The following is a 24,909-nucleotide window of genomic DNA, read 5'->3' as shown; positions in this document are numbered from 1 at the left end:
GGACACCCTGAGCACTGCAATCAGAGCTCTATGCTCTCTGCCTCCAGCCACTCTTAAAGCTGCAGGGAGCCCTGGAAACTCTGTGGCAGGGAGGTGAGTGCATGTGAGCAGCAGAGGCTCCACACTGGCTGCATACGGGCACACCCAACCACTCCTCGACAAGGACAGCATGGCCGAGGCCGCCCAAGACCCCTCTGAACCCTCACAGGACCTTCCTGAGGGGTCCCAGGACCCATTCTGGGGGTGTCAAAGAAGTGGGCCCCCTCCTGGTCCAGGCCAGAACTCCCAGGCCTCTTGGGACTCTGGGCTGAGGTGGCCATTCTTCTGGACCCCAGGGCCAAGAAGCATAATGCCCCAGGGTACGCCCACTTTACCATAGCCCTGGTGGAATGAGGACACTCCACCTGCACACTGGAGCAGGTGTGGGCCAAAGTGAAGGAGCTCTCCCAGGGCTACCTGTGGGCCTGGGACACATGACACAGGTCTGGGGCAGGGATGGCCGTCTGCCCCTACTATACAGAGCTGCACCAGCTCATTGGGGGGATGAGGATGGTGCGTTCAGCATAGCAGCCGTGGCCATGGCTGAGGAGGCTCCCCACTGCAGCCAAAGCTGGAGCAGCTAGGAACCTCACTGGAGCCCCAGCCAAAGGCAATGTCGGACCATGTATTCAGCCAGGGAAATCTGGCCATCGCACTGGACTCAGGCTCCTCGAGTGAGGCGATGTCCAGGGCATCTCTGGACCTGTTCAGGGGACCATCTGGTGAGTACCCCTCGTCACACACCCTGGGGGATAGTGCAAAGAGCGGTCAGGACGTGCCGCAAGCCCTGCCAGGCCAGTTCAGGCAAGACGCCATGCTGTGGCACTGGCACATGCAATCATGTGCCATGCAGCATGTCCCACAAGGACCAGTGGGCAGCCCCTGGGCACAGGTGCTGGCCTGCCACCAGCCCCATGGAGGGCCACAGGGGCCCACCTTCCCCAGCCATGGCTGGGGGAGGGCCAGCTACATGGGCAACAGCCCGACCCTGGACACACCACTGAGGCATGCGGCCCTGGCATGCAGGCATACCCGCAGGAAGGAGTCAGCACCCACCCACCATGGATAACACCGTGGGCTGCATGCATGTTGGAGGGGCCCCAGGGGGGTCAGGCTGCACCCCACTCACCCCCCACCCATGTGGGGACCCTTCTGTGTCCCACTGGGTGGGAGGTGTGGGGGCAGAGAGCAGTCCAGTCCCCATGCAGGAGGGCCCACACAGGCATGCACACCCAGGACATCCCCATCCCACGGCCCGGGGGTGGGGGCTGCCGCTCATAGGAGTGGGGTCAGGGCCATGGGGGCTGCGCTGTAGGAAGGCCTCACCATCTCTCCTTCTCTTCTTACAGCTGCATCATCCAAGGGATGGGCCAACCCCACCATGCCACCAGGACCAACCAGCCTTAGTTCGGGTCCAGAGCCAGACAGCCCAGGAGTGGCGCACAGCAGTGCTGGCACATCGCCACTCTCAGGGCAGGCCTACAGCTGGAGGGGCTGTCACTGGGCAGGTGACAATGCCCTGTGTGCCTGCTCAGCCATGCTCTGCAGCCAGCAGACAGACCTCCTGGAGCAGCTGCTGTGGGAGGACCAGGTGTGGTGGGCATGGGCATGGAACCAATTGATGTCCCACCTAGATGCTATCACTGGTGTCTGGTGCGATCAGTTGGCCCAGCCACCTGTGCCCACTCCTCCCACTGCCACTGCTCTCCCACCCCTACCCCCACTTGTCCCACTGCCCTTCCCTCTGCTGGACATGCCCCCTGCAGTCCTGGAACTGGCATGGTGGCTGCTGGCTATGGCCACCCCCCAGTCCTCCCCAGCTCTGCTGGGTCGCCCATTCCCCAGCCCCCCCCACTCCCCCCACCAAGCCCAACCCTGCTGAACCCCCACACCTCCAAACCTCCCCATGCTCCCAGCCCCAACCCAGCTCCGACAGGGACTCTGGACCCACAACAGTAGTGGATCCGTGTCCAGCACTACTCAGGGTCCTGTTCCCCTGCGGAGTCATGGCCCCTCACCCGCTCCAAGACTGAGCCCTCCACACCCTCTGTCCCAAGCCTCCCTCCAAGTTTGGATGCCCTCACCCCCTGTCGCAAGCCACCTCCATGTATGTATGTTAAAGCCTGCATATTGTAAATGGTTTTCAGTAACAGATGTCGATTTGCACAAGTGTTTCCAGTTTCTAAAGTAAAGGTTTTATTTTCACACCACCCCGTGTCCTTCATTACTGGGGGGAGACAGGGAGAGTGGGTGGAAAGAGGGGGAGGGGTCATGGTGGGGACAGAGTAGGGCTGCAGGCCTGAGGCCCCCCAGCCAGGAGTGCCGTGGGGAGGGTCACTGGTGGCCACAACAGAAGCTGTCCCTCAGGGCCTCCCAGATCTGCACCCCATCCCTGTGAGCTTGGCACATGGGAGCCAGTGTTGGCCCCCCGCCACAGGAAGAAGGCCTCTCCCATCCCTTGCACAAAGTTGTGAAGGGCACAACAGGTAGCCACAACTTGGGGGACATTGTGCTCCCCCACATCCAGACAGGTCAGGAGGCACCAAAAATGTGCCTTCTGACAGCCAAGGGCACACTCCACCTGGTTCTGTGCCCAGTTGAGGTGGGTGTTGAAGAGGTCTTGGGTGGGGTCAGGTGGCAAGTGTAGGGCCTTATGAGCCAGGGCATGAGAGGGTGGGCAGCATCCCCCACAACGCACAATGGCATGTTCACATCCCCAATGGCCAGCTCCCAGCGGGGCACATAGGTGCCTGCCTCCATCCTCAGGCACAGGCTGGAGTTGTGTAACACACAGGCATTGTGTTCCTGGCCCAACGAACCTACCTACATGTCCAGGAACCATCCCTGGTGGTCAACCAGGGCCTGCAGCACAATGGAGTAGTATCCCTTGTGGTTGATGAACTGGGCTGCTTTCTGGTCTGGGGCATGGGTGGGGATGAGGGTCCCATAAGTGGCACTGAAGCAGTCAGGGAACCCCAAGGTGGTGGTTCAAGTTTGTGATGCTCATGACCCTCCAGAGCAGGTTGGTGTTGGTGGCCATCCCTACCTGCACGGGGAGGAGATCAAACACACATGTGAAGGAGCACAGGAGGGTATCCCTGGTCCCCAGTGGGCTCCACCGTCTGCCCCCATCCCACGTCTTCTCTGGGCGCTTCCTCCCTGTGGGTCCACCCCCCAACTGTGGGTCTGTGTGAGGGTGCCATGGCTTCCCCACACCCCAATCACACCCCCAACCCTGCTCTCCGAGGGTCCCCTTGGGTAGAACCTCCCCTCTCCCTTGCTCCCTTTCCCCTCACATGCAGGGCCTGTGGCCCAAGCATGCCTTACCTGCATGAGGACAGCCCTGACGGTGGACCTGCCTACTTCGAACTGGTGCCCGGTGGAGTGGTAACTGTCCGGGGTGGCAAGCTTCCATAGGCCGATGGTGACCTGCTTCTCTGGGTGGGGGACAGGCAGCATCTGGGTGTCTTTCCTCTGGTGGGTGGGGGCAAGCCAGGTGCAGAACTCCAGGAAGGAGTCCTTCCACATGAAGAAATTCTGGAGCAACTTTTGGTTGTCTCACTGCTGCATGAGGAGGTGGTCCCACCACTCAGAATTGGTGGTATACCTCCAGCCTCACCTGGTCACCCAGTGGGGTAGGTGCAGGTGGGGTCCTGGGGCACCGAGGGCACACTGCTCAATCCCGTTGGTAGGTTTGTCCCACTGGAGGAGCTGGAGGATGGCCACGATCAGGGTGATCAGCAACTCGAGCAACTGGCGGGGGGTCAGTCCAGCACAAGCCTGGGGGCTGGCCTGGCACCATGGCTAACTGGACAGAAGAAACTCTGTTACTTGAAGTGTGCACTAGCTTTGCCATCCCTTGAGGAGGTAGGCAAGCCTCAGCATGGGCAGGGAATGCAGGTTGGAGGGGCCCTTTAGGATCACACCTGGCTGGGGTTCCCAGAAGGGCTTATTGGCCATGTGACCCTGTCTGATGGGGTTCTGGGGCCCGTTCTGTCGAGAAAGCGTCTGAGGTGTCTGGCTGCTTTCTATTGACAGAGCGGATCACTTTTTCGATCCATTTTTGTGTGTAGATGCAATCTGTCAACAGAGGTTTTGTTGAGAAATCTCTTCCAATGACAATTCTGTTGACAGATTGCTGTTGTGTAGACTTAGCCTCAGAGTTGTAACAGTAGATTTTGGTGGTTTAAGGCATTCTACTCATTTCCTCTGCAGCCTTATTATGTGTGAAGGCTGGAAAACATAATGTTTGTCTCAGTTATTGTGTTTCCACATTTTGTTGTAACAAAACCCTTTCCACTTAGAAGATCATCTAAAGAATATCTAGACTAATAAACAAGTATTGTTTTTTCCAGTAATAGCTAATTTATTGAAAATTAAATATTTACTGCATACTCTCACTGCTGAATATCTTCTGTTATGTCATGAGAACAGAACAATATTAACATCTATTTTAAATGCATTCCCTAGTGCCAGTTACAATGCCAGTGCCAACAAGGATGTTATCGCTGCCTTGGATTATCAGGGTCCAAAACGCAAACTTTACAGTGCTGTACCTGGAAGACTTTTTATCGTCGTAAAGCCTTATCAACCTCAAGGAGAAGGAGAGATTCATCTGCACAAAGGGGACAGGGTAAAAGGTTAGTCTCTTTTCCATTAGTTCTTGAGCAACCATAGCATGTTTTCTGGTTAAACACAGAGCTTGGTTCTTAAAACCCTGCATTTGCTCATCTATATTGGAATAACTTATTTTGTTAGGCTCATGTTACTAGATCTATTATTTTCACTTCAATGTTTCTTTAAACCAGATTTTGCTAATAATTGGTGCACTTCGTTCTATTTTATAATCAAAGTGTATTCAACTACTATTGCTATGGCTAATTTATTCAGTAGGTGCCATTAAAACTCAGAAGTATCCTCCTGTGGTAGAGTAGGAGGCACAGTATTGCAGAGGGCCAAAGGCTGAGTTTTAAGAATGTTATAAGCTTATAATCCATCTCACCAACCCAGGAAGAAACATATGGGCTGTGGCCACATTTGGCCAAAACTTCGAAATGGCCATGCTAATGGCCAAATTGAAGAATACTAATGAGGTGCTGAATTGAATATTCAGCACCTCATTAGCATTTGCACGCTTTCCAGCTGCAGCGCTTTGCAAGCACCACTTTTGAACATGCGTGGCTTGGCACAGCTACATGGGGGTCCTTTTTGAAAGGATGCCGCACCTTTCGAAATCCCCTTATTCCCCTCAGCTGAGAGGAATAAGGGGATTTCAAAATGTGTGTGGTCCTTTTGAAAAGGACCCCCAGGTAGCTGTGTTGAGCTGAGTGTGTTCAAATGTGGTGCGTCCAAAGCACCGCGACCAGAAGCATCCTTATCCTAATGAGGTGCTAAGTATTCAATTCAGCGCTTCATTAGTAATCTTCGAAATGGCCATTAGCATGGCTATTTCAAAGATTTGTGCCAGTGTAGACACAGCCATGCTGTGCCTGAGATTGCTTCAGGTCTTACCTCAGGGCACAATTTATTGGGTTAAATAAACAAACAAACAAACAAAAAGAACTTGTAGCATCAAAACTAACGAATTCCTTACTCAATATAGACTTTATTTCCCAGAGGCTTGTTCCCTTCTCTCTCTCTCAGCCTCTGGAAGGTGGACACACTGGGGAGTCATGTGACTCCTTGGTAACCCTTTTAATGTTTCCGGACTGTTCTATCATGATACTGGGGCCTATTTTGAACAGTACTGGGGAAAGGTAGAAAGGAAATTAATGGCTAATAGTTTTCTTGAAAGTCAAGAATATGACCCAAATCAGGAACAAACTTAGGCTATGTCTGCCCTGCCCTGATGTTCAGACTACTGTGCTGCGAACAGCAATGTTCACTAATGTGCTGTGCTCTAAATTGCCTGTGTGGACACTGGGCACAAAAGAAAAAGTTCCTAGATCTCATTCATGGATTCTTGTTTGAAGAGGGCAGTGTTAATGAAAACTGGTAACCCTTTAGTTCAGTTTGCATCTGCAGTATCCTCACAGGGAAGTTACAGCACAACATTTTGGTGTGCACGGCAGGTTGTGACCCTGTAGTCTGAACAGAGGATCAACATAGACAACATGGTAGCTGAAAAGACAACTTCTTAGGATAGCGGATGCATCCAAGACATGACATGGTTAGTTTGAGGAGATGACGGGACATGGTTAGTTTGAGGAGACGAAAGACTTCACTGACCCCAGATTGAAAGAAACCCTTGTTCTTGCCATCTTGGACAGTAACGTAATAACATATGGGTGAAGTTAATAGACCTTAAAATGTGGGTAGAAATGGAGGAGACACGCACAGCTTTCCCACCTGTCCCACATTAGTTGCTGAAAACGTTCATGACTGGGTAGGTTGTCAGTTGTATAGATACTTGATCATTTTAGCTGATCTATGATGTTTGATTTCCACCCCGTGCCTCCACTCAGATGATAAACCATTATTCTTTGAGAAATAGGGGCAGATTCTCTGCATCATTCTACACTCTTTCAATTTAGGGCAAAGGATACTGCCTCCAAATTCCTACTGGAAATTGCTCTGACATGGGGGAGATTCCAGTGGCCATAGAGCTAACATGGCTGCCAGCACAAGGGTCATATTAGGAAAGGATATTTTAAGGTTTTGAGTTGTGCTTACGTAGTCTGGAGGAAATCTGAAGGCAATGCAATTCAGCTTTTCCCAGCTTATCCCAGCTTTGGCTGTGGTTTCATGATCCTCTATGGCTTAAAAGAGAGATGCCTCAAGACATTTAGCTTGCACCCTGATCCACAAAATAATTATAAATATTTGACCTTACTACAGCCTCAGTGTAGCATTTGGGATGTATTTCCTCCTTGTTTTGATTGTTGAACATGATGGAAATACTGTAGAAAGTATAAATCATGGTTTACTTTAATAAATGGGAAATGGCACAAGTAAACATTTTTAATATTTTCAACACAAACAAAAATGTAAAGTGGAAGTGACGGTTAGAACTTATTTTAGAATTTTTTCATCAAGATGGCTGTCAGTAATACTGCTGAAGCTCTACTATTGGCTAAGGATCACATGACCCTGTGAGTTTAGACAGACATTTTGCCACCAGAGGTCTGACAACTTGGATCTTGTCCGTGGTGTTCAGCCTTCTCCCCTTATGTGAGCCTGACCACATCTCCAAGTGATATGCCTTCTGTGTATGCCTTTTTGGCTAAGACCTTGATGAGGCTCGAGAAACTCTTTGCCATTACTGGCTCTGCTTAAAGGTCAAGGGGTTCTTGTCTCTTCACTACCGTCTGCATGAAATTACCCAGTTTTATATTCTACCAGTCAAATATTCATGTCAGACCAAGACCCTGATAAAAATTGAGAGAAAATAACCATAACCACAATAATTTGCCTGGATATTTGGATGTTTAGCTTGTGAGATGTGTACTAGATCAGGCTTTTTTTTAAAGAGGAAAATAGAGGAACTCTTGTGTCTCTCAGCTATTTTTTTTCTCTCTCTCTCTGAGTATGTGCTGATCACCTGGCACAACTTTATTCTTGCTGTCTCCTAAATCCTCCTTTTATCTAATGTTCATTATTGTATCAGAGTGAGGGTATGCGTTCCTCTCTGTATTGTTGTGGCTGATCAGCTGCGCTCTCTGGAGACAATGAAAGACTTGGATCCCCATGCAGTGACTTTTTAAAAACTGAGTCTGATAATACCTTCTTTCTCACCACATCTGTATGGCTTTAAGTCTAGTATTTAAAAGAACAGTTGTCTTAACTGTATTTACCAGCCAAGGTGAGTGAACTTTGACATGAATGTCCATTGTTTTGGGAGTGGAAGTTAGATTATGCTTTTGGGTTACCTGTTTCCAGTTGGTAGCATGGCCTCTGCCTTTGCATAATTTTCCTCAATTTAAATCTTTTTACCTATTTTCCCGTGCTATGAAATATTCATTGATAGACTCCAGACTCTCTTTCGTCCACTCACTGCAAGGTGATGAAGCTGCATGAAAAATGACAAAACAATATTAGGCATTTTTACACTTGTGTTGGCTGAGATTATTGCACATTCCTTGCATCCTTCTAGTTTCCCCCCCTCACAAGCTATGTATGGCAGACTCATTGATATCCAGCACCCCCGGGACCAAGAGGTTGCTAGATATTCAAATGTGCTGGATGATGGGAAGGTGTTTTCCCCCCAGTCCCTAACCTGGCTCCATGCCTGCCTACAGAGGACTCTTGTGCTTCTCCTCGGCGTGGCTCCTCCCTAACCCCCTTCTACTGGAGCTAGGAGAAGTGAGTGCAGAGTCAAGTAAACGGCTTAGAAGTCTCCTATAAAATTAGAATCCTCAGCTGCCAACTCAGAAAAGCTTCACTCCTGCTTTGTGCTACTGGAGTGATACAAAAGCAGACTTAAAGAGCGCTATGAGTGCCTGCTGGGCTCCTTCTTCTCCACCTCGTGGCGGAGGGCAGCTCCCTCCCACTCACAGCTTAGCTGGTGCAGCAGCTCCTCCCACCACCAGCTGCACCACTGCCCTTCTTTCGTGGCACCTTCTTCGCCCAGGTGGCCCATGGTGGGGCCTTGCCATGCCACTCCTGCTCCCGTCATGCCTGCCCTGGGTGGTGCGGCTCTTCCCCTCGCCCGAGGTCAGCATGCTGATCTCCAGCTGCCTCTGGCTTCAGCATGGCTGCACATATGGGAGCACTCATGGGGGCCTCCTGGGCCCTGCACCAGCTGGAGCAGCCTGCCCCACCTGGCTAACACATTGCCTTATCCTAGATAGCAGGCTCAGGGGCACCCCATTTCTCCCTGGGTGGCAGCTGGATTCTGATCCCTTTTTGACCAATGTGCAGGAGAAGAGTGGGAGTGGGAGGCAGCTGCAAGTGGAGCAGCCCACTGGAGGAGGGGGATGGCACCTTATAGACTGACAGATATTTTGGAGCATAAGCTTTCGTGGGCAGACACCCACTTCATCAGATGCATGAGTGGGGGGGGGCGGTTTCAGGGGGTTATCTAAAGAGTGGGGTCCCACTAAAAGGGAGGGCCAGAGCTGACAGGCTCTATTCAGCAAGGTGGAAATGGCCCAGTATCAACAGTACTTATCAAGGGAGGAAAAAACAAGTCAGATCAGACAGGGGGATGTGAGTCTTTGTCAGCATCTAATGGGGAGATATTAACACCCAGAGCAGAAAAGCTGTCTTTGTAAACTGCGAGCCATTCCCAGTCTCTGTTTAATCCTTGGTTAATGGAGTCAAATTTGCAAATAAATTGCAGCTCAGAGATTTCTCTCTCCATTTGATTTTTGAAATATTTTTGTTTCAGGACTGCCACCCTTAAATGTGCCACTGAGTGTCCAGGGAGATTGAAATGTTCTCCCACAGGCTTCTGTACATTACCGTTCCTGTTGATACTGGGCCATTTCCACCTTGCTGAATAGACCTTGTCAGCTCGGGCCCTCCCTTTTACTGGGACCCCACTCTTTAAATAGCCCTCTGAAACCAACCCCCCCCCCACTCATGCATCTGATGAAGTGGGTCTTTGCCCACGAAATCTTATGCTCCAAAATATCTGTTAGTCTATAAGGTGCCACAAGACTTCTTGTTGTACTTGGAAGTTGATTACTTCACATACCTTATCTCTCTAATATCTTTTACTGGACTAACTTCTGTTTGTGAAAGGGACAAGTTTTTGAGGTCCATAGAACTCTTCTTTGTATTTGCAAAGGTACCCAAAATGCCAGAGCTAAAAGCCATGAGGTGGAACAAATCATTAAACATAAATAGTTAACACAACTTGGAAAAGACCTTTCAAAGTGAAATGGAGGATAAGCAGACATGAGTTAATGGTTCTTCTATGATGGAAGGTGTTAATGGGATTGATCTATATGGTTCTCAAAGTGTTGTCCACGACTTGACTCCCACACCCTGCAGTAGGGAGGCTGCTCGGGCTCTCCAGCCCTGTGCAGCCTTTGTTCCTCCCTCCCAGCCACATGTTACAGCTGTGTATCTATATTCTTGTGCTCCAGTAGACTACAAGTTGACCCACTCTCATCAAGCACTCTTGGGACCTGACTGGTGCTGGATGAGAGAATTTGCTGGATGATGTGAGATCAATATTGTCTAGCAGCACTACCAACACTTCCACAGCTTACTGGGCTTTTAGAAGATATTGGGATAAATTACAGCTAAACAGCAGCGCAGAACACTGAGAGCCAAGACTGGTGGCTGTACATAAACTTTATAGAACCACAGGAAACTTGGCCACACCCATGATAAGTGGTCATCTAGCTAACTAAAATCATGCCAGACAACGAATGCTTCCAGAGGAGAGTTCCAGATTAGAGAGGTTCAATCTGTAATATGGATACTTCAGTAGTTAAGATATTTAAAGATAAGCAAATGGATTTTATTATCATGGGTGGCTGTCTGGTGATCTGTGGAAAGGTTTGCATTGAGCAAGGTGGGCCACAGACCAAAAGGTTGAAGAACCACTGGTACAGAGTATTGCAAAGGTACTTGGAGGAATTGAATGCATTTTCTGCAGATACAAAGCCATAACTCAGCACAAACGCACAAACAGTTCACTGATGCTTCTTCACAAATTTAGGATGTATTATTTGTGTATGTATTTATTTTTGCAGGAGGCAAATAAAACTTGGGACATGCTTTTTATGTATTTGAAATCAAAATAAACAAAATATAAAATGTAGTTGAGAAAACCATAATCTAAAGCTTTATGGTTTTGTGGTATGCATTTCGTGTAAATGATTGAAATTAGAATATTCACTTCACTTAAGGAGTGACTTCTAACAGGCAAAGTGTTTTCAGAAGTCACTGTGTCTCTTTGACCTGTGCTGCGGACATATTTTGCTTGAGGCCCTACTATCCCATGATAAAAATTACAGTGAACTCTGGGAAGCAGCAAGAACAACATCCTGAGGAGTGGGGTTGACTGGGAATGACTTGCATAGATTAATTTAAGGGAATAAGAAGAGAGCCATTGGAAATGATGGAGGAGGGGGCATTCACTTCTGAGCTGAAAGATCTTCAGTAAAAGTAACAGGTTAAGGTTTGAGTCAAGGTTTCTCACCACCTCCCAGCAATGTTGCTTTATCCTTTCTGAGTAATTTGGTAGGGTGGCAGCATGGATTTTTCTTGAAGCATGTTGACTTAAACATTGAAGATTTGGATTCTGTTCCTGACGCCCACTAAGTGTGTCCTTAAGGAAATCTCTATAGCTCCCTGTATGTGAATTTCTCTTTCCGTAGAATGACATTATTGCTACATATTTACTGGCCTTAGCAAAGCACTTTGTTGTCTTCAAATTGTGAACCCTGTGTGAGTGCAAAATCTGTTTATTATAGATCTTGTTACTTTCACATAAAGCACCTAGCAGTGAGGTGTCTTTTGAAAGATGAGTGTGTGTCATGGTAAATATTTGCGAAGAAATGTATGAATGACAATTGATCAAAGTGGCTGGTAGGAGAAGTGTTCAGAGAAAGCTCTGTGTGGGCCAGGTTCAAGTAAAAACTTAAGCTAGATACAATGTGATGTATTAATAGGACATTGCAGAACCTCGATAAAAATATCTACTTTATTTTTTACCCATTAGTCATACATTGACATCATTTGTGTGTCTGCCACTCATGGTACAAAAAGGGCTATGTCTAACTTACAAAAATAAACCTGATATTGCTGTTTAAGCCAGGTAGTATCATAGAGATTTCATATGGAAAATAGCTAATGTTCTCCCCTTGTCCTCTGAAAAGAATAATTATTTTCTCCCTTATTTTCTATAGTTCAGTTCAGTTTGAAAGTGAATATTTGTAAATCACCCATATGTTTATATCTAACCTGGGTAGTATTACTAGTACAAAATATGTCAGTTACCATTACCACAGCTGTATTTCTTTGTATTTTAAAAATGCTTCAAAAATCAGCAGTACCTGTTTACTTTGAATGTCAAAGAAAGTTCGAAGGTCTCCCAGAGCACCTCGTTTTTAGTTGATGAACAATTTGTAGTTTTCCATGTCATGAAAATAAGGCAAAGCAGTAACATCAGGGTATCCTGTAGGGGCTGTCACTAACTCAAGTCTGTGCCATTATATTTTATTTCTTAATGGCGACAGATACTAGTGACTGGTAGAACTCAGCATGATGGAGAGACAGACCATCTCTTTTGGCTGAATAAACTAGGAAACACAAATCCTATTGGAAAGCATATGATCTTAAATAGGCTATGAAACTGTGAGCAGCGTGAATTGTCCTTTCTGGTGATCTGGCACAGTTCAGTTATGGATCTGTTTTTCCTTTTCCACGTAAGGTTCATCTAACAATTCAGTTTCTCAAATGCCCATTAAAAGAGTCTGGATACCTTCATATTCTCATCTGTTCGCAGTCTTTATTTCTGTTGTTATGATTTTTGCCCTTTCTCCACGTGCCAGATGGTTTCTATTTCCAGGTCCCAGAGCAGTTCCACTTTGGCCTTTTTTGCATGGCCTCAGTTCTGTATTTGATCCTCCTTTTCTTACTTACAGTGACATTTCAGGCAGCAGCATCTCTTTTTCTTTTCACCTGGAAGAAAATATCTGTGGTAGCTCAATGAAGATCACGAATGGGGGCAGACATGGCTGCCAAGAAAATTGGTTTTTATGGTAGGCATTGCAGAGACTTCTTGATAGAGCATTCCAGGACTGAATCCAATCATCTTAGACATCTTCAGGAAGGGAAGCAGCAGCAGCAATAGCAGGCAGATTTTAGCCATTTTCTATTTTGCTGCTCCAGCAAGATCCTGAGTCAATGACTCCATTACAGTTGGACAGGACCAGATTTTAAAAAGGTAAGGTGTAAATTGCAAACAGTGGAGGGTTCTTCTAAAAGTTATTTAAAAAGAAAAAAAAATTTCGCTTGCCCTTCCTTGTAAACCAGAACTGAAAAACTTCTGTACGGCTACACTTTTGCTGATTTTTAAAGTGTATAGGACCTATATACTTCTCTAAGCCTGCAAGGGGGTGAACTCTATAAGCTCCCCCGGCTTTGGTTGGGATTCATAGTGTTCAGCACCTGGCAGTCAAGCTCCAGGCATGGGATACCCTTTCACATTTTAAATATGCTGCAGAAAAAATATTTTTTTATGTCTTCTCTTAATAGATTGCAAGTTGTTTTGTTTTGTTTTTTATTTAATCTGAGCATGGAATGTCACCAGTTGTCTGTATGGCACCAGAGTCTTCTACCTGAGGCTCTGGAGCCACATGAGGCTCTTTAAGGACTTTTGTGGCTCCCAACACTATAATTGGAAAGTAAAATGAAAAAACCAAAAACCCTCTATCTAAAATCTCCATATCTAAATAGCAAATGATATGTGATCTCAGAGCGTTGGATAACTCACCCGAGCATCCTCCAGAGAGAGAGAGCGAGAGAAAGGTTCGGGAGTGAAAGTCAGGAAGACAGTGGTACAAATAAATACTTAAAGTGTCAGGAAATAGGATATGTACAAAGTTTGTCAAGGTCCTGCAGTAAACATGCATTGCATTACAAATCATTGTGTGTGTGCTGTTCTTAAAATAGGGTGACAAAAATATGATCTGATGTTATTTGATGTTATTAGAGGCCATCTCATATTCACATGCATTGCAGCTCTTGAATTATCAAGTTTTTTACCGAATTGGGAAAAAAATGGCTCTTGCTATTTTGACTGCCGACCCCTGGTTTAGCCCCTAGCACAATACCTCACTCAGAGTCTTCAGGCACTATTGTGAGGGTTGTGTTTCAGGTCCTTATGATAATTAGAGTATTATAGGATAAGTCAGTAGTTCCTAGTACTAGAATTCTGACCAATACTTAACTACTTCTGGTTCAGTGTAACCTCAGCCAACAGGGCAACCCAAACCTGTAACAAACATATTAATCTATTGTGAAATACATCTTTTAACTCAGTTTGAGAAGGAAAAGATTATTAAACTGCTACTGGATTTGATGAAATTATTGGCAGACAATGCTTGTAGACAAGAAAAAAGTTGTCATCTTGGTCATGTTAGACTAGTAAATAAAACAATGGCAAGGGAAGAACTACAGAAAATTGTTGTTTTTCAACACCAGTTTTCCTACTCTGCATGGCTATGTCTACATAGCATGCTGCTGCCAGCTGGGTCTTGCAAATAAGGGCACTCAACAAGGCAAATGAGGCACTCATTTACAAATCATGTGCCTCATTTTCATACTCTTCTGTGATTGCTATCCTGTCACCTGTCGGAGGCTGCTGTCACCACAAAACAAGCTGCTTCTGTTGACCAAAACCCCACTTGTCAACAGCCCCTGATTCCTCATTTTTTTCAGGGACAAGGATCTGTCAATGAAGGGGGTTTTCACCAACAGAACCCTGTCCATATGGCTTGTTTTGTGGTGACAGCAGCCTCTGCCGGGACAGCAGTCACGTGACAGGAGTCAAATCAGGCATGCGATTTGTAAATGAGCACCAAGTCTGCATTGTCGAGTGCCCTGCCCGCAACAGCACATTGTGCAGATGTAGCCTATGAGTTAATTCAGTAATTAGAGTGTTAAACAACTAAGTAAATTCTTACAAAGGTTGGATAAGCATTAATTTGCTACTCCTGGTACTAGGGGTCAAGTTACTTATACACAACAATACATCAGTCATAGATCCATTGGTCTACCCATTTCATAAACACACTAGAATTTCAGAATTACAAACACTAGCCCTACAAACTGTCCAGTCAATCACATGCCTCGTTTGGAGGTGGATGTATATAGTCAGGCGGCAGCAGAGGAAAAAAAAAAGGGGGGGAGCAGCTTTTTTTCTTCTACATAGTAAAGTTTCAGTGCTGTATTAAGTCTACATTAAGTAGTAAATGTTTGAAAAAACAGCCATAATATTTTGTTCCAAATTACAAATATTTCAGTTATGAACAACCTCCGTTCCTGAGGTATTTGTAATTCAGAAGTTCTACTGTACCTCATGGTGTATCATCCTATATTTATTTTAATTGACTCTATGATAAGAATAATTGTGACTTGTTATGAGTTAACGTAGTAATTCACAAGTCACTTATACTTGAAAATGGAAGAGAAAATTGTATCCTTTCTAATTAATCTCAGAGTATTGACACTAGAGCTGAGAGAAATTTTTCAGATGAATAGTTTATTCATAAGAAAAGTGTAGTTTTGGTTGATTGAAACTTTGATACTTTGTGGATCATTATGAATTTACTGCTATCGGTGACTATTTTCATTATCACTGGACCAGAGAATGATTCTGTAGCATGATAGCAACAAAGGGTCCTGTGGCACCTTATAGACTAACAGAAAAGTTTTGAGCATGAGCTTTCGTGAGCACAGACTCACTTCATCAGATGCTGGTCTTGGAAATCTGCAGGGCCAGGTATAAATAAGCCAGAGCAAGGGTGGGGATAACAAGGTTAGCTCAGTCAGCAAGGGTGAGGCTTACTACCAGCAGTTGATCTGGAGGTGTGAACACCAAGGGAGGGGAAGCTGCTTCTGTATTTAGCCAGCCATTCGCAGTCTTTGTTTAAGCCTGAGCTGAGGGTGTCGAATTTGCAGATGAATTGTAGCTCAGAAATTTCTCTTTGGAGTCTGGTCCTGAAATTTCTTTGCTGTAGGATAGGTACTTTTAAGTCTGCTACTGTGTGGCCTGGGAGATTGAAGTGCTCTCCTACGGGTTTTTGTATATTGCCATTTCTGATATCTGATTTTGTGTGCGCTTATTCTTTTACGTAGAGACTGTCCAGTTTGTCTGATGTATATAGCAGAGGGGCATTGCTGGCACATGATGGTGAAAGAACCAAGTTCAAATCCCTGCCTCAATAACTATTTAACTAATTAAAAAATTGGAGCAGCTTCAGCAGGAGGGGGAGATCTCCAACCATCCCATAGTGCAATAGTTAGAAGTCACAGAGGTATAGCCATGTGAGTCTGTAACTCCACAAAAACCAAGCAGTCCTATGCCACTTTAGAGATGAACAAATTTATTAGTTCCTGAGCTTTTCTGGGTAAAACCACTTTATCAGATGGGATTTTGAGTGGAAATACAAAATCCAGGGTTTACATAGTGGTGGGGAAGAAGAGAAAGGAAGTTACATGTCACTACTAAGACTTCTGATATTTGCAGGAATGAGAAACATCCAGCTTAATTTTCTTCATTAACTGGTCCTACTAGGTGCTACAAACTAACACGGCTACCCCTCTGGTCCTACTAGTGACAGGTAACTTCCTTTTTTTCTTTCTGCCTTCACCCCTGCTTCTTACTACATAAACCCTGGATTCTGTATTTCCATGCCAAATCCCATCTGATGAAGTGGGTTTTACCCATGGAAGCTCGTGACCTAATAAATGTGTTAGTCTCTAAAGTGCCACAGGATGGCACATTGTTTGTCCAGTGGTTAGGTCTCTCTTACAATGTAGGACATACACATTCAAATGCTTTCTCTTTGTCAGGCAGAGGGAGGAATTGAGCATAGGTCTCCTATGTCCCAGAGGAGCCCCTTGGTTGTTGCGGGGAGGTATAGCTCAGTGGTTTGAGCATTGACCTGCTAACCCCAGGGTTGTGAGCTCAGTCCTTGAAGGGCTGTTTAGGTATCTGGGGGGAGGGGGAATGATGGTACTTGGTCCTGCCAAGAGGGCAAGAGATTGGACTTGACCTCCTGAGGTCCCTTCTAAGCTCTATGAGATGTGTGTCTATATACATTTATTACGATATTACTAAAAGTTACAAAGGAGGCTGACAGTGGAAAAATCTATTTTGGGTCCACTAGTAAGACTCAAATCAGATTTTTTTATATTTTGGCTTAAATGTCTTCCGTTTGACCCAAACTGTGGGCTTTTTTTTTTTTCAATTTTGTGAAACTAGTTGTAACAAACACATGGCTATGGGGGTGGGTGTCTTTAATTTGTACTAGTAGTAACAGCTCCCTCCTTCCCTCCAAGAGACCTTTTGAAACACTCTCTGAGCTGTGTGCACTAAGCATGTGGTGTAAAACCAGCTACGTTGGCTTTGTACCATCCATGCATTCCCTTCTGCTGAGGGGATCACCAGGTGGCTACATGAATCATCATTTTTTTCACCTTTGCAGTGTTCTGCGTCAGAAAGATGGCTGGAAATGTTTAAGAAGAAGGATTATGGGGGAGTATAGGCAACAAATGTAAATAGTAGCCATTGGATTCAGAAAACCTTGAAGGTGGAGGACCATGTTTTGAATCTGATACAGCATGGGTGGAAAACTAGTATCAGAGTTCCATGGTCTAAGGAACATGTCAGTCATAGTTTTTTTAAATTGATGGAAAAGTCACAACACATTAGCTGACACCTGACTCCAACTTTTGGCCCAAACTCAAGCCCAGCCAGCAGTCTCCTTTCTTGTGACATTTTTCCCCTCTTGCAGTGTGGAGATACCCTCCCAAACAGAGGGGAACAGTGAAACTTTATACACAGAGTACTGCCAAATGAGAGAGAGAGATGCTGGGGAGAGAAAAAAAATAGAAAATTACCAATAAAAGTACCAGATCCTGGCTGAAGTAGTTAGCTCTAAAACCATTTCCTTACCTCTTGTTGACTGCCCCTCCCCTGTAAGAGACAGTGTTCCAGAACTGGATGAGGCATAGCAAGGGCTTGCTGACTTTTGGTTGTTATGGGGCTTTGAATGGCTCCCTGTGGAGGAATACTGTCAGCATTATACCTCCACCTTTTACACACCCATGCAAGGTCTGATACCTAACTTTGCTTGGCAGCAATCAAGTATCCTAGTTTCTTTTTATTAAACCCAGAATTTCATTCCTCTCATGTTAGGTGATGTGTTCCAGGTTACTTGGGAGCTCTTCAACTTCAAGGTACTGAAGCTTGACAGTGAATTGCATAACGTGAGCTGTACTGATCATGTCAGCATTGTTTGGAGTCTCATAGAGCATAGTCTGGACTCTCAAAGTCCTGTCTCATCATGCATGGGCTCTGCCCAAGACCTGAGGTGGTTTATCTGAGGAATCTTCCCTTTCTGATTTTTTTTTTTTCTGCACGCTGTCACATCTCTTCAGAAGATATGCCTAGGATGTTACACTGTTCTGACGGGTTGATTTGTAACATTATTTTCAAAGCAATCTTGTCTCTGTAGGTTTTCAGTCATACTAGTCTAGGCCGATAATACCTAATCATCTGTCTCACCCACTCTAAGTGTATAATCATAAATTCAACTCCCATTTTTAGTCTTTTTTACCCCACAAAGCAATTTACAATCTACTTCTTTGGATAACAGTTTAGTGGGATGACGGGAAATGAAAAGAATTTTATTTCAGTTTGCCATTGTAAATCAGATTGCTTCTTTTATTCTGGAAGTTGCTTAGGTACTATGGTGATGAGTGTGACAAAATGCATTAGAACAATATCTATAGTTTTGACACACATTGAGTTCTGTCACTTGTACACATGTCTGAGTTTCATTTATGCCCATCACACACAAATACAGATGGAATGGTTGAGGACTTTTGTTAGTTGATAAAGGATCAATTGGAAAAGCGTGTTTTATGTGAAAGAAATAGAATGGAAGAGCATCTGAATTGTTTATGACTGGCACATAAGCCTATTTTTCACTCTGTTCTATGGTACATGTGGCTTTCTTTTTCTGTGCTTTAAAGTCAAACTTCCTGTAAACTGCATCATTAATGTACCTGCACCATCAGGAATTGCATTTCTATATATCCCTGCATCATGTTGGCACAGGGTGATGCTGGAATTTTAAGAGAGAAGGAGCCAGTACAGCTTTGTATGGTCAGCTGATCCCTTGTTAGGCTTAAAATGAAACAACTGAGCCCTAACAGGAGGAGATTGGTAGGTGAGAGCTCTCTGAGACCATGAGCGGGAGGGACCTGCAAGACAGAAATGGGAAGCATCAGGAGAAGGCTGGCAAGAGTTCAATAGTAGAAAGCTAGAGGAAACCCAAATGAAAACTGGAACAGAACTGTTTGTGAACACTGACCAAAGCTGCAGACCCCTTAATAAGTAGAAGGTGGAAAGGGGAAAATCCAGCTTGGTCAGAGGAAGCCAAGCCTGGAAGCAAGAAGGTGGACCCTGGAGGAACATTCCTACACAGGTCTAGGACTCACTCACGAGGCAGAGAGGCTTGATGAGTGGAATACCCTAAAAACCTGAGCAGAAGTCTCTGGAAAGATTAGATACTCCCACCATGACAATGGCATCTTTCCCAATAGCTTTCTTATGCCATCTGTTTTCTTCCTTTCTGTGTTCTACTAAGTTGTATACAGGCAAGGGTTTGTCCAGGAATATATTTTTGATGTATGCATATGTCCAACCTACTTCCTCTTTCTTTCTTGAATCATTGCCTCCACAATTTGATAATCACACGTCAGCATTGTTTTTTATCCCACTATCATATCCACTGAATAAAAGGAAATAACCACTTCCCTTGAACTACTGGTAATACTCTCACTAATGCAGCCCAATATGCCATTGACCTTCTTGGCAACAAGGGCACACTGTTGCGTTGTATCTAGCTTCTCGCCCACTGAAGAACTGCTGCATTGTACGCCCATCCTCAGTTTGTAGCAGTGCATAGGATTCTTTATCCTAAGTGCAGAACTCTGCACTTGTCTTTGTTGAACCTTATCATATTTCTTTTCGCTCAATCCTCCAATTTGTCTAGCTCACTCTGGGCCCTATCCCTACCTTTCCACGTATCTCCACTCCTCTCAGCTTAATGTTATCCACAAACTTGCTAAGAATGCATGTAAACCCATCATTCAGATCATTATGAAAATGTTGACAACAACTAGCCCCAGGACCTACCTCGACAATCTGCTTGATACCAGCTGCCAACTGGACAGTGTTCATTACCTACCGAGTCTGACGTTCTAGTCAGGTTTCTATCCACCTTTATAGTTTATTAATCTTAGATACATTTCTTTAACTTGTTGGCAAGAATATTGTGAGAGACTATTTCAAAAGCTTTGCTAAAGTCAAGGTATATCATGTCTATTGCTTTCTCCATATCCAGAGAGCCAGTAATCTCATCATAGAAGGCAATTAAATTGATCAGATATTGCACTTGATGAATCCATGTGGACTGTTCCTCTCCTCCAAGTGTTTCAGAAAGGATTCCTTGAGGACGTGCTCGCAGATTTTTACAGGGACTGAGGTGAGACTGATTGCTCTATAGTTCCCTAGATCTTCCTCCTTCCTTTCTTTTTAAAAGATGGGGACTAAAAATGCATTTTTCCCATCATGCAGGATCTCACCCAATCACCACGAGTTTTCAGAAATAATGGCCAATGTTTCTGCAATCACATCAGCCAACTCTTTCAGCATCCTCAGATGCATTATATCTGGCCCTATGGAATTGTGTGTGTTCAGCTTTTCTTTAATCAGTTCTTTAACCACTGAAGGCTGCTCAATGCAGTGGTCTGGGAGCTGACATTGTCTGTGAAGACTGACGCACAAAAGCATTGAGAACTTAAGCTTTTTCTACCCATTCAGTAAGGGTTCCACACTTTCCCTGGTCTTCTTCATCTTGCTAACATACTTGTAGAAACACTTTTTATTATCCTTCACATTCCTTGCTATCCTTCACTTGCTCTCCTGGACTTCTCCCCAACCTCCATATTAGCCTCTCAGGGGATCCTGCCCATCAGTTCCCTGAAGGAGTCAAAGTCTAAGATTCAGGGTCTTTGAGGCTCTCGTTTCTTTTCCTCCTCCTCCACGTAATTTATTTATCTTCCCTCGATGATGTTCTTCTGCATTGTGTAATCTAGCCCAATGCAGAAAAGGAGTGATACAAGGCAACCCCGCTGCACTCCAGTGAAACCAAACCAATGTCTCACTGTTCTGTCTTTATACAACATCTTGTTCATTGACTGTCTTTCTAGGAAGCCCATATTTTCACCAAATCATACATAATTACTCTCTTTGAAACTAATTGAAAGCTTTGATGAAATCTGTACAGTCCAAGACTAATCTTGTCTGAAAGTTAAGCACTTTCTCAATCAGTTGTTTCAGGGTAAAGATGTGCTGTACAAATTATTCTTTCTTGGTTGGAAGCCTGGTTGCACATAAGGGAATTTTTAAAATCTGTATTCCCAGAAAAGGTATCGGTTCTGGAGACTAATTTTGTAACCAGGCATAGAATGGTGGGAAGCTCTTTTATTGTTACCCGGAGTTCCAGCTAAACTGAAGTTCTTATAACTTGCAAGTCTGTACCAGAACAAACCAAGGAAAATGCAGCACTTCCATTTGGTATATGGCTGCACAGAGAAATCAAAACTATATATTTTCATTTAAAGTCTGCACTTCGTTAGTCTCCAGTATTCCCATTAGAATGCCTTTATTTGAACATACTGCTTCATTTTATCTAAAACATACAAAAACACAATGGCTGTGTCTATACTTGGTCAAAATTTTGAAAGGGCCATGCTAATGGCCATATCGGAGAATACAAGTGAGGCAATGAAATGAATATTCAGTGCCCCATTATCATGCTGCTGAACCACGGCACTTCGAAAGTGCCACGTTTCGAACGCGTGTGGCTTGTCTACACAGGGCCCTTTTTGAAAGGACCCCGCAAATGTCAAAATTCCCTTATTCCTATCAGCATGGTTTTTTACCCCACTATCATAGGAATAAGGGAATTTCAGCTGATAGGAATAAGGGAATTAGAACGTTTGCGAGGTCCTTTCGAAAAGGGCCCTGTGGAAATGAGCCATGCATGGTCGAAATGCAGCACTTTCAAAGTGCTGCAGCTGGCAGCCTGCTAATGAGGTGCTGAGTATTCATGTCAGCACCTCTTTAGTATTCTCTGATTTGGCCACCAGCATGGCCCTTTTGAAATTTTGGTCAAGTGTAAACACAGCCAATATGTTATAGAGCATCCCACACTGCAAAATGCTCCCATGATGGGGTGTATCAACCCTGCACTGGCACACCAGAGGTTAGCTCATGCTTGTTGGCAGAAGAGGACATGCCCCTCTGGCTTTACTTGGTATGCTCCCACTGGATCCAGAGTATAAAAGGCCTGAGAGGAGCTCAGTCTGGGTGCGTGCTGGCAGAGGAGCACTCCATGAGCTCTGGCAACTTGTTGGCCAGTTGAACAGGACCAGATCTACCAACCTTGTTGGGGGACATGTTACTAAATGCAGAGACTACTGAATTGTGGAAACTACGGATGCCATAAAATCAGATAGCAAGAGACCCAGGGGACTATGGGGGAAAGGCGCCAGAACCAACTAAAAGGCTTAGTGTTTTGTGGGTGGATCACCGCTGAGCTGATGGCAAGTGAGTCCACCACCAATAAGACCCTGGGTCAGAACTTGCTTGAGAGGGAAGGCCTGGGTACCCCTATCCCAGTCACAACTGACCTGGAGTGATGGCCTGATCTAATCTATGCTTACTCTGGCCATCAGGCTCCACTACCCTGACTGCAGGGGGATTGGTCTATTCATGATGGTGACTGGCCATGCTACTTCAACGGCAGGGCCATTGTTAAAGGGAAGTGATAACAGACATGACAGGACAATCAAAATATTACATAGATGATCAAATGGAGCAAAAGCAAAGGTTACACTGGCACAAAACTTTAAAATGGCCATACTAAAGGCCATTAAAAGATTACTAATGAGGCACTGAAATGCATATTCAGCGCCTCATTAGCATGCCACTGGCTGCGACTCTTCGAAATTGCCGCATTTTGCTCCCACGTGGCTCGTCCAGATGGAAGGGACGCCACCAACTTCGAATTCCCCTTATTCCTATCAGCTGATATAGGGGATTTCAAAGTTAGGGGAGGTCCTTTCGAAAAGAACCCCTGTTTGGACGAGCTGTGTGAAATGCGACAATTTTGAAGCGCCATGGCTGGCAGCATACTGATGAGGCGCTTAATATGCATTTGAGCACCTCACTAGTAATCTTTGAAATGGCCACGCTAATGGCCATTTCAAAATTTCTCTTAGTGTAGACATAGCCAAGATGTGCCAAAAACAGGATCTGGTTTTTGTGATTTTCAGGTCCTCAGTCTGGCAGGTGTACAGTATTTCCAGACTGCCTGTTTTTCGCAGACTTTCACATCTTTCCCTCCTCCCCTGTCACACAAAGAAAAAGAGCATTAAATGTCAGGTTCAGGGCATAGCAGCTCCGATTCATTCCTCCATTTCAGTGTTGCCTTAGCTAAGCGAAATCACTACAAAATGTGTTAAATAACTATTCAGAGTAATAAAAAAATAAGAAATTGGTCCATCCCAATAGTTGGCAGTGGCTTAGGCACTCCACTTGTTTGTTAAAATACCCTTAATGTTACTGGAGACCTGAGTTGGGGCCATGGTAGGAGTCACAAGATTGATCTTTACTGAAAAGCCTGGTTAGTGGTACATTGTGGTAGGGCCAAATAGAACTGGGAACAGAGTGTTGCTATCGGCTCTTGACCTGGGAGTGTTTGTTCCTGAAAAATGGAATAGAAAACCTGTTGTTTACTACGGAGTTGTTGAGAGTAATTTTATTACAAAGGCTTTGAAGCAATTGCTGCACCTGGTGACAGATTTCACAAAAAGCTGGCCAATTTGGAATTCTTGAGCCCCCAGTTCTACTGAACTTATTCACTGCCTCGTCTTTTCTGTACTGGCCCTGGGTACTGTCAGAGTGTAGAGAAGGAACTTAATTTTGTCTTTCCAGGAACCATGCAAACTCTTCTGTAGCTCATAAAAGTGAGTGTCTCTCTCCAGTCTCTGGTATGAAGTGGGGCCACTTATAATAGTTCCCTCCTGAAGGCAGATAGGGAAAAACTACTATTCAGTAATAAAGAGAACTCAGGCAGGCTGGTTTAAAAGTGAAATAATTTGTGGATTTCCACAGAACTAGAGTGGACAATTTTTTTTTTCCATGACCAAAACTTGTTTGTGACTTTTTTTAATGAGAAACTGAGAAAAAAATTATGTTCTAAATGAACCCATTCCCCTAGCCCCCTGTTTGGCTACTGAATGACAATTATTCACTCAGCTACACCCAAGGAGCATTCCTGATCCTTGGTTTGGAGTCTCAGTGAACCCTTTAAGAAGACTGGGACTTAAGCAATCCTATTGGTCACTTGGAACGGAAGTTAAATGAAGACACATATTTGAAATGCTCTGTCAAAAGACTCTGTGTCTATAGTCTCTGCCCAGATTAATTAACATATTCCATCTAACTTCAAGATAGAAAAACCAGGACTTGACCCATGTAATCAATTAAACCATGTGTTTATTATTACCCATTAAAAGTAATAAATCTGGAAGGCAGATTATCCAGGAAAAAATTTTAGTCCAAGTCTCAATGAATAAATGCAGTTTGAGGGGTTATACTTACTTTTGGGGAAAGTAGGCCTATGACACTTACATTGTTTACTGCCTAGTTTTAGAAAGGGTTCAACATAATGAAGAATTAAGACTCAATGCTTTTCATTACACAAGATGTGTTCCTTTTGCTATCCCACTACCCTCCAACAATTCAAGCCCCAGATATCTCTTGATATCTGTGATACCTGTGATGTTATGCTTCTGAAATAAGAGTGCCAATAAGCCATTCAACCTGTTTTTATTTGTGATACTTACCAGATTTAAACCCAAAATCCAGACTTGTAATGACTAATATATTCTACCCAGATTTCCAAGACCAGCATCTGATGAAGTGAGTCTGTGCTCACAAAAGCTCATGCTCAAAACTTATCTGTTAGTCTGTAAGGTGCCACAGGACCCTTCGTTGCTGTTACAGATCCAGACTAACACGGCTACCCCTCCGAAAATTGGAGATGTTTGTCATTAGTCACTGTGAATGTGTTCCAGAGGCAGATCTGCAGCTATTCCAGTTCC

General features: G+C 44.8%; 1 protein-coding gene across 1 annotated transcript in view; it reads left to right on the top strand.

Moving 5' to 3' along the window:
* Positions 1 to 24,909, top strand: part of SHANK2 (SH3 and multiple ankyrin repeat domains 2) — a 721,067-nt gene that overhangs the window by 356,107 nt on the left and 340,051 nt on the right. The window contains exon 14 of the mRNA XM_074997460.1: positions 4,510 to 4,679. Coding sequence (XP_074853561.1) covers positions 4,510 to 4,679 — 170 coding nt within the window. The remainder of the gene's footprint in view (positions 1 to 4,509; positions 4,680 to 24,909) is intronic.

Source organism: Carettochelys insculpta, chromosome 6 (genome assembly GCF_033958435.1).
Source record: "Carettochelys insculpta isolate YL-2023 chromosome 6, ASM3395843v1, whole genome shotgun sequence".
Classification (NCBI taxonomy): Eukaryota; Metazoa; Chordata; order Testudines; family Carettochelyidae; genus Carettochelys; species Carettochelys insculpta.
This window is presented reverse-complemented; position numbering and strand designations above follow the sequence as displayed.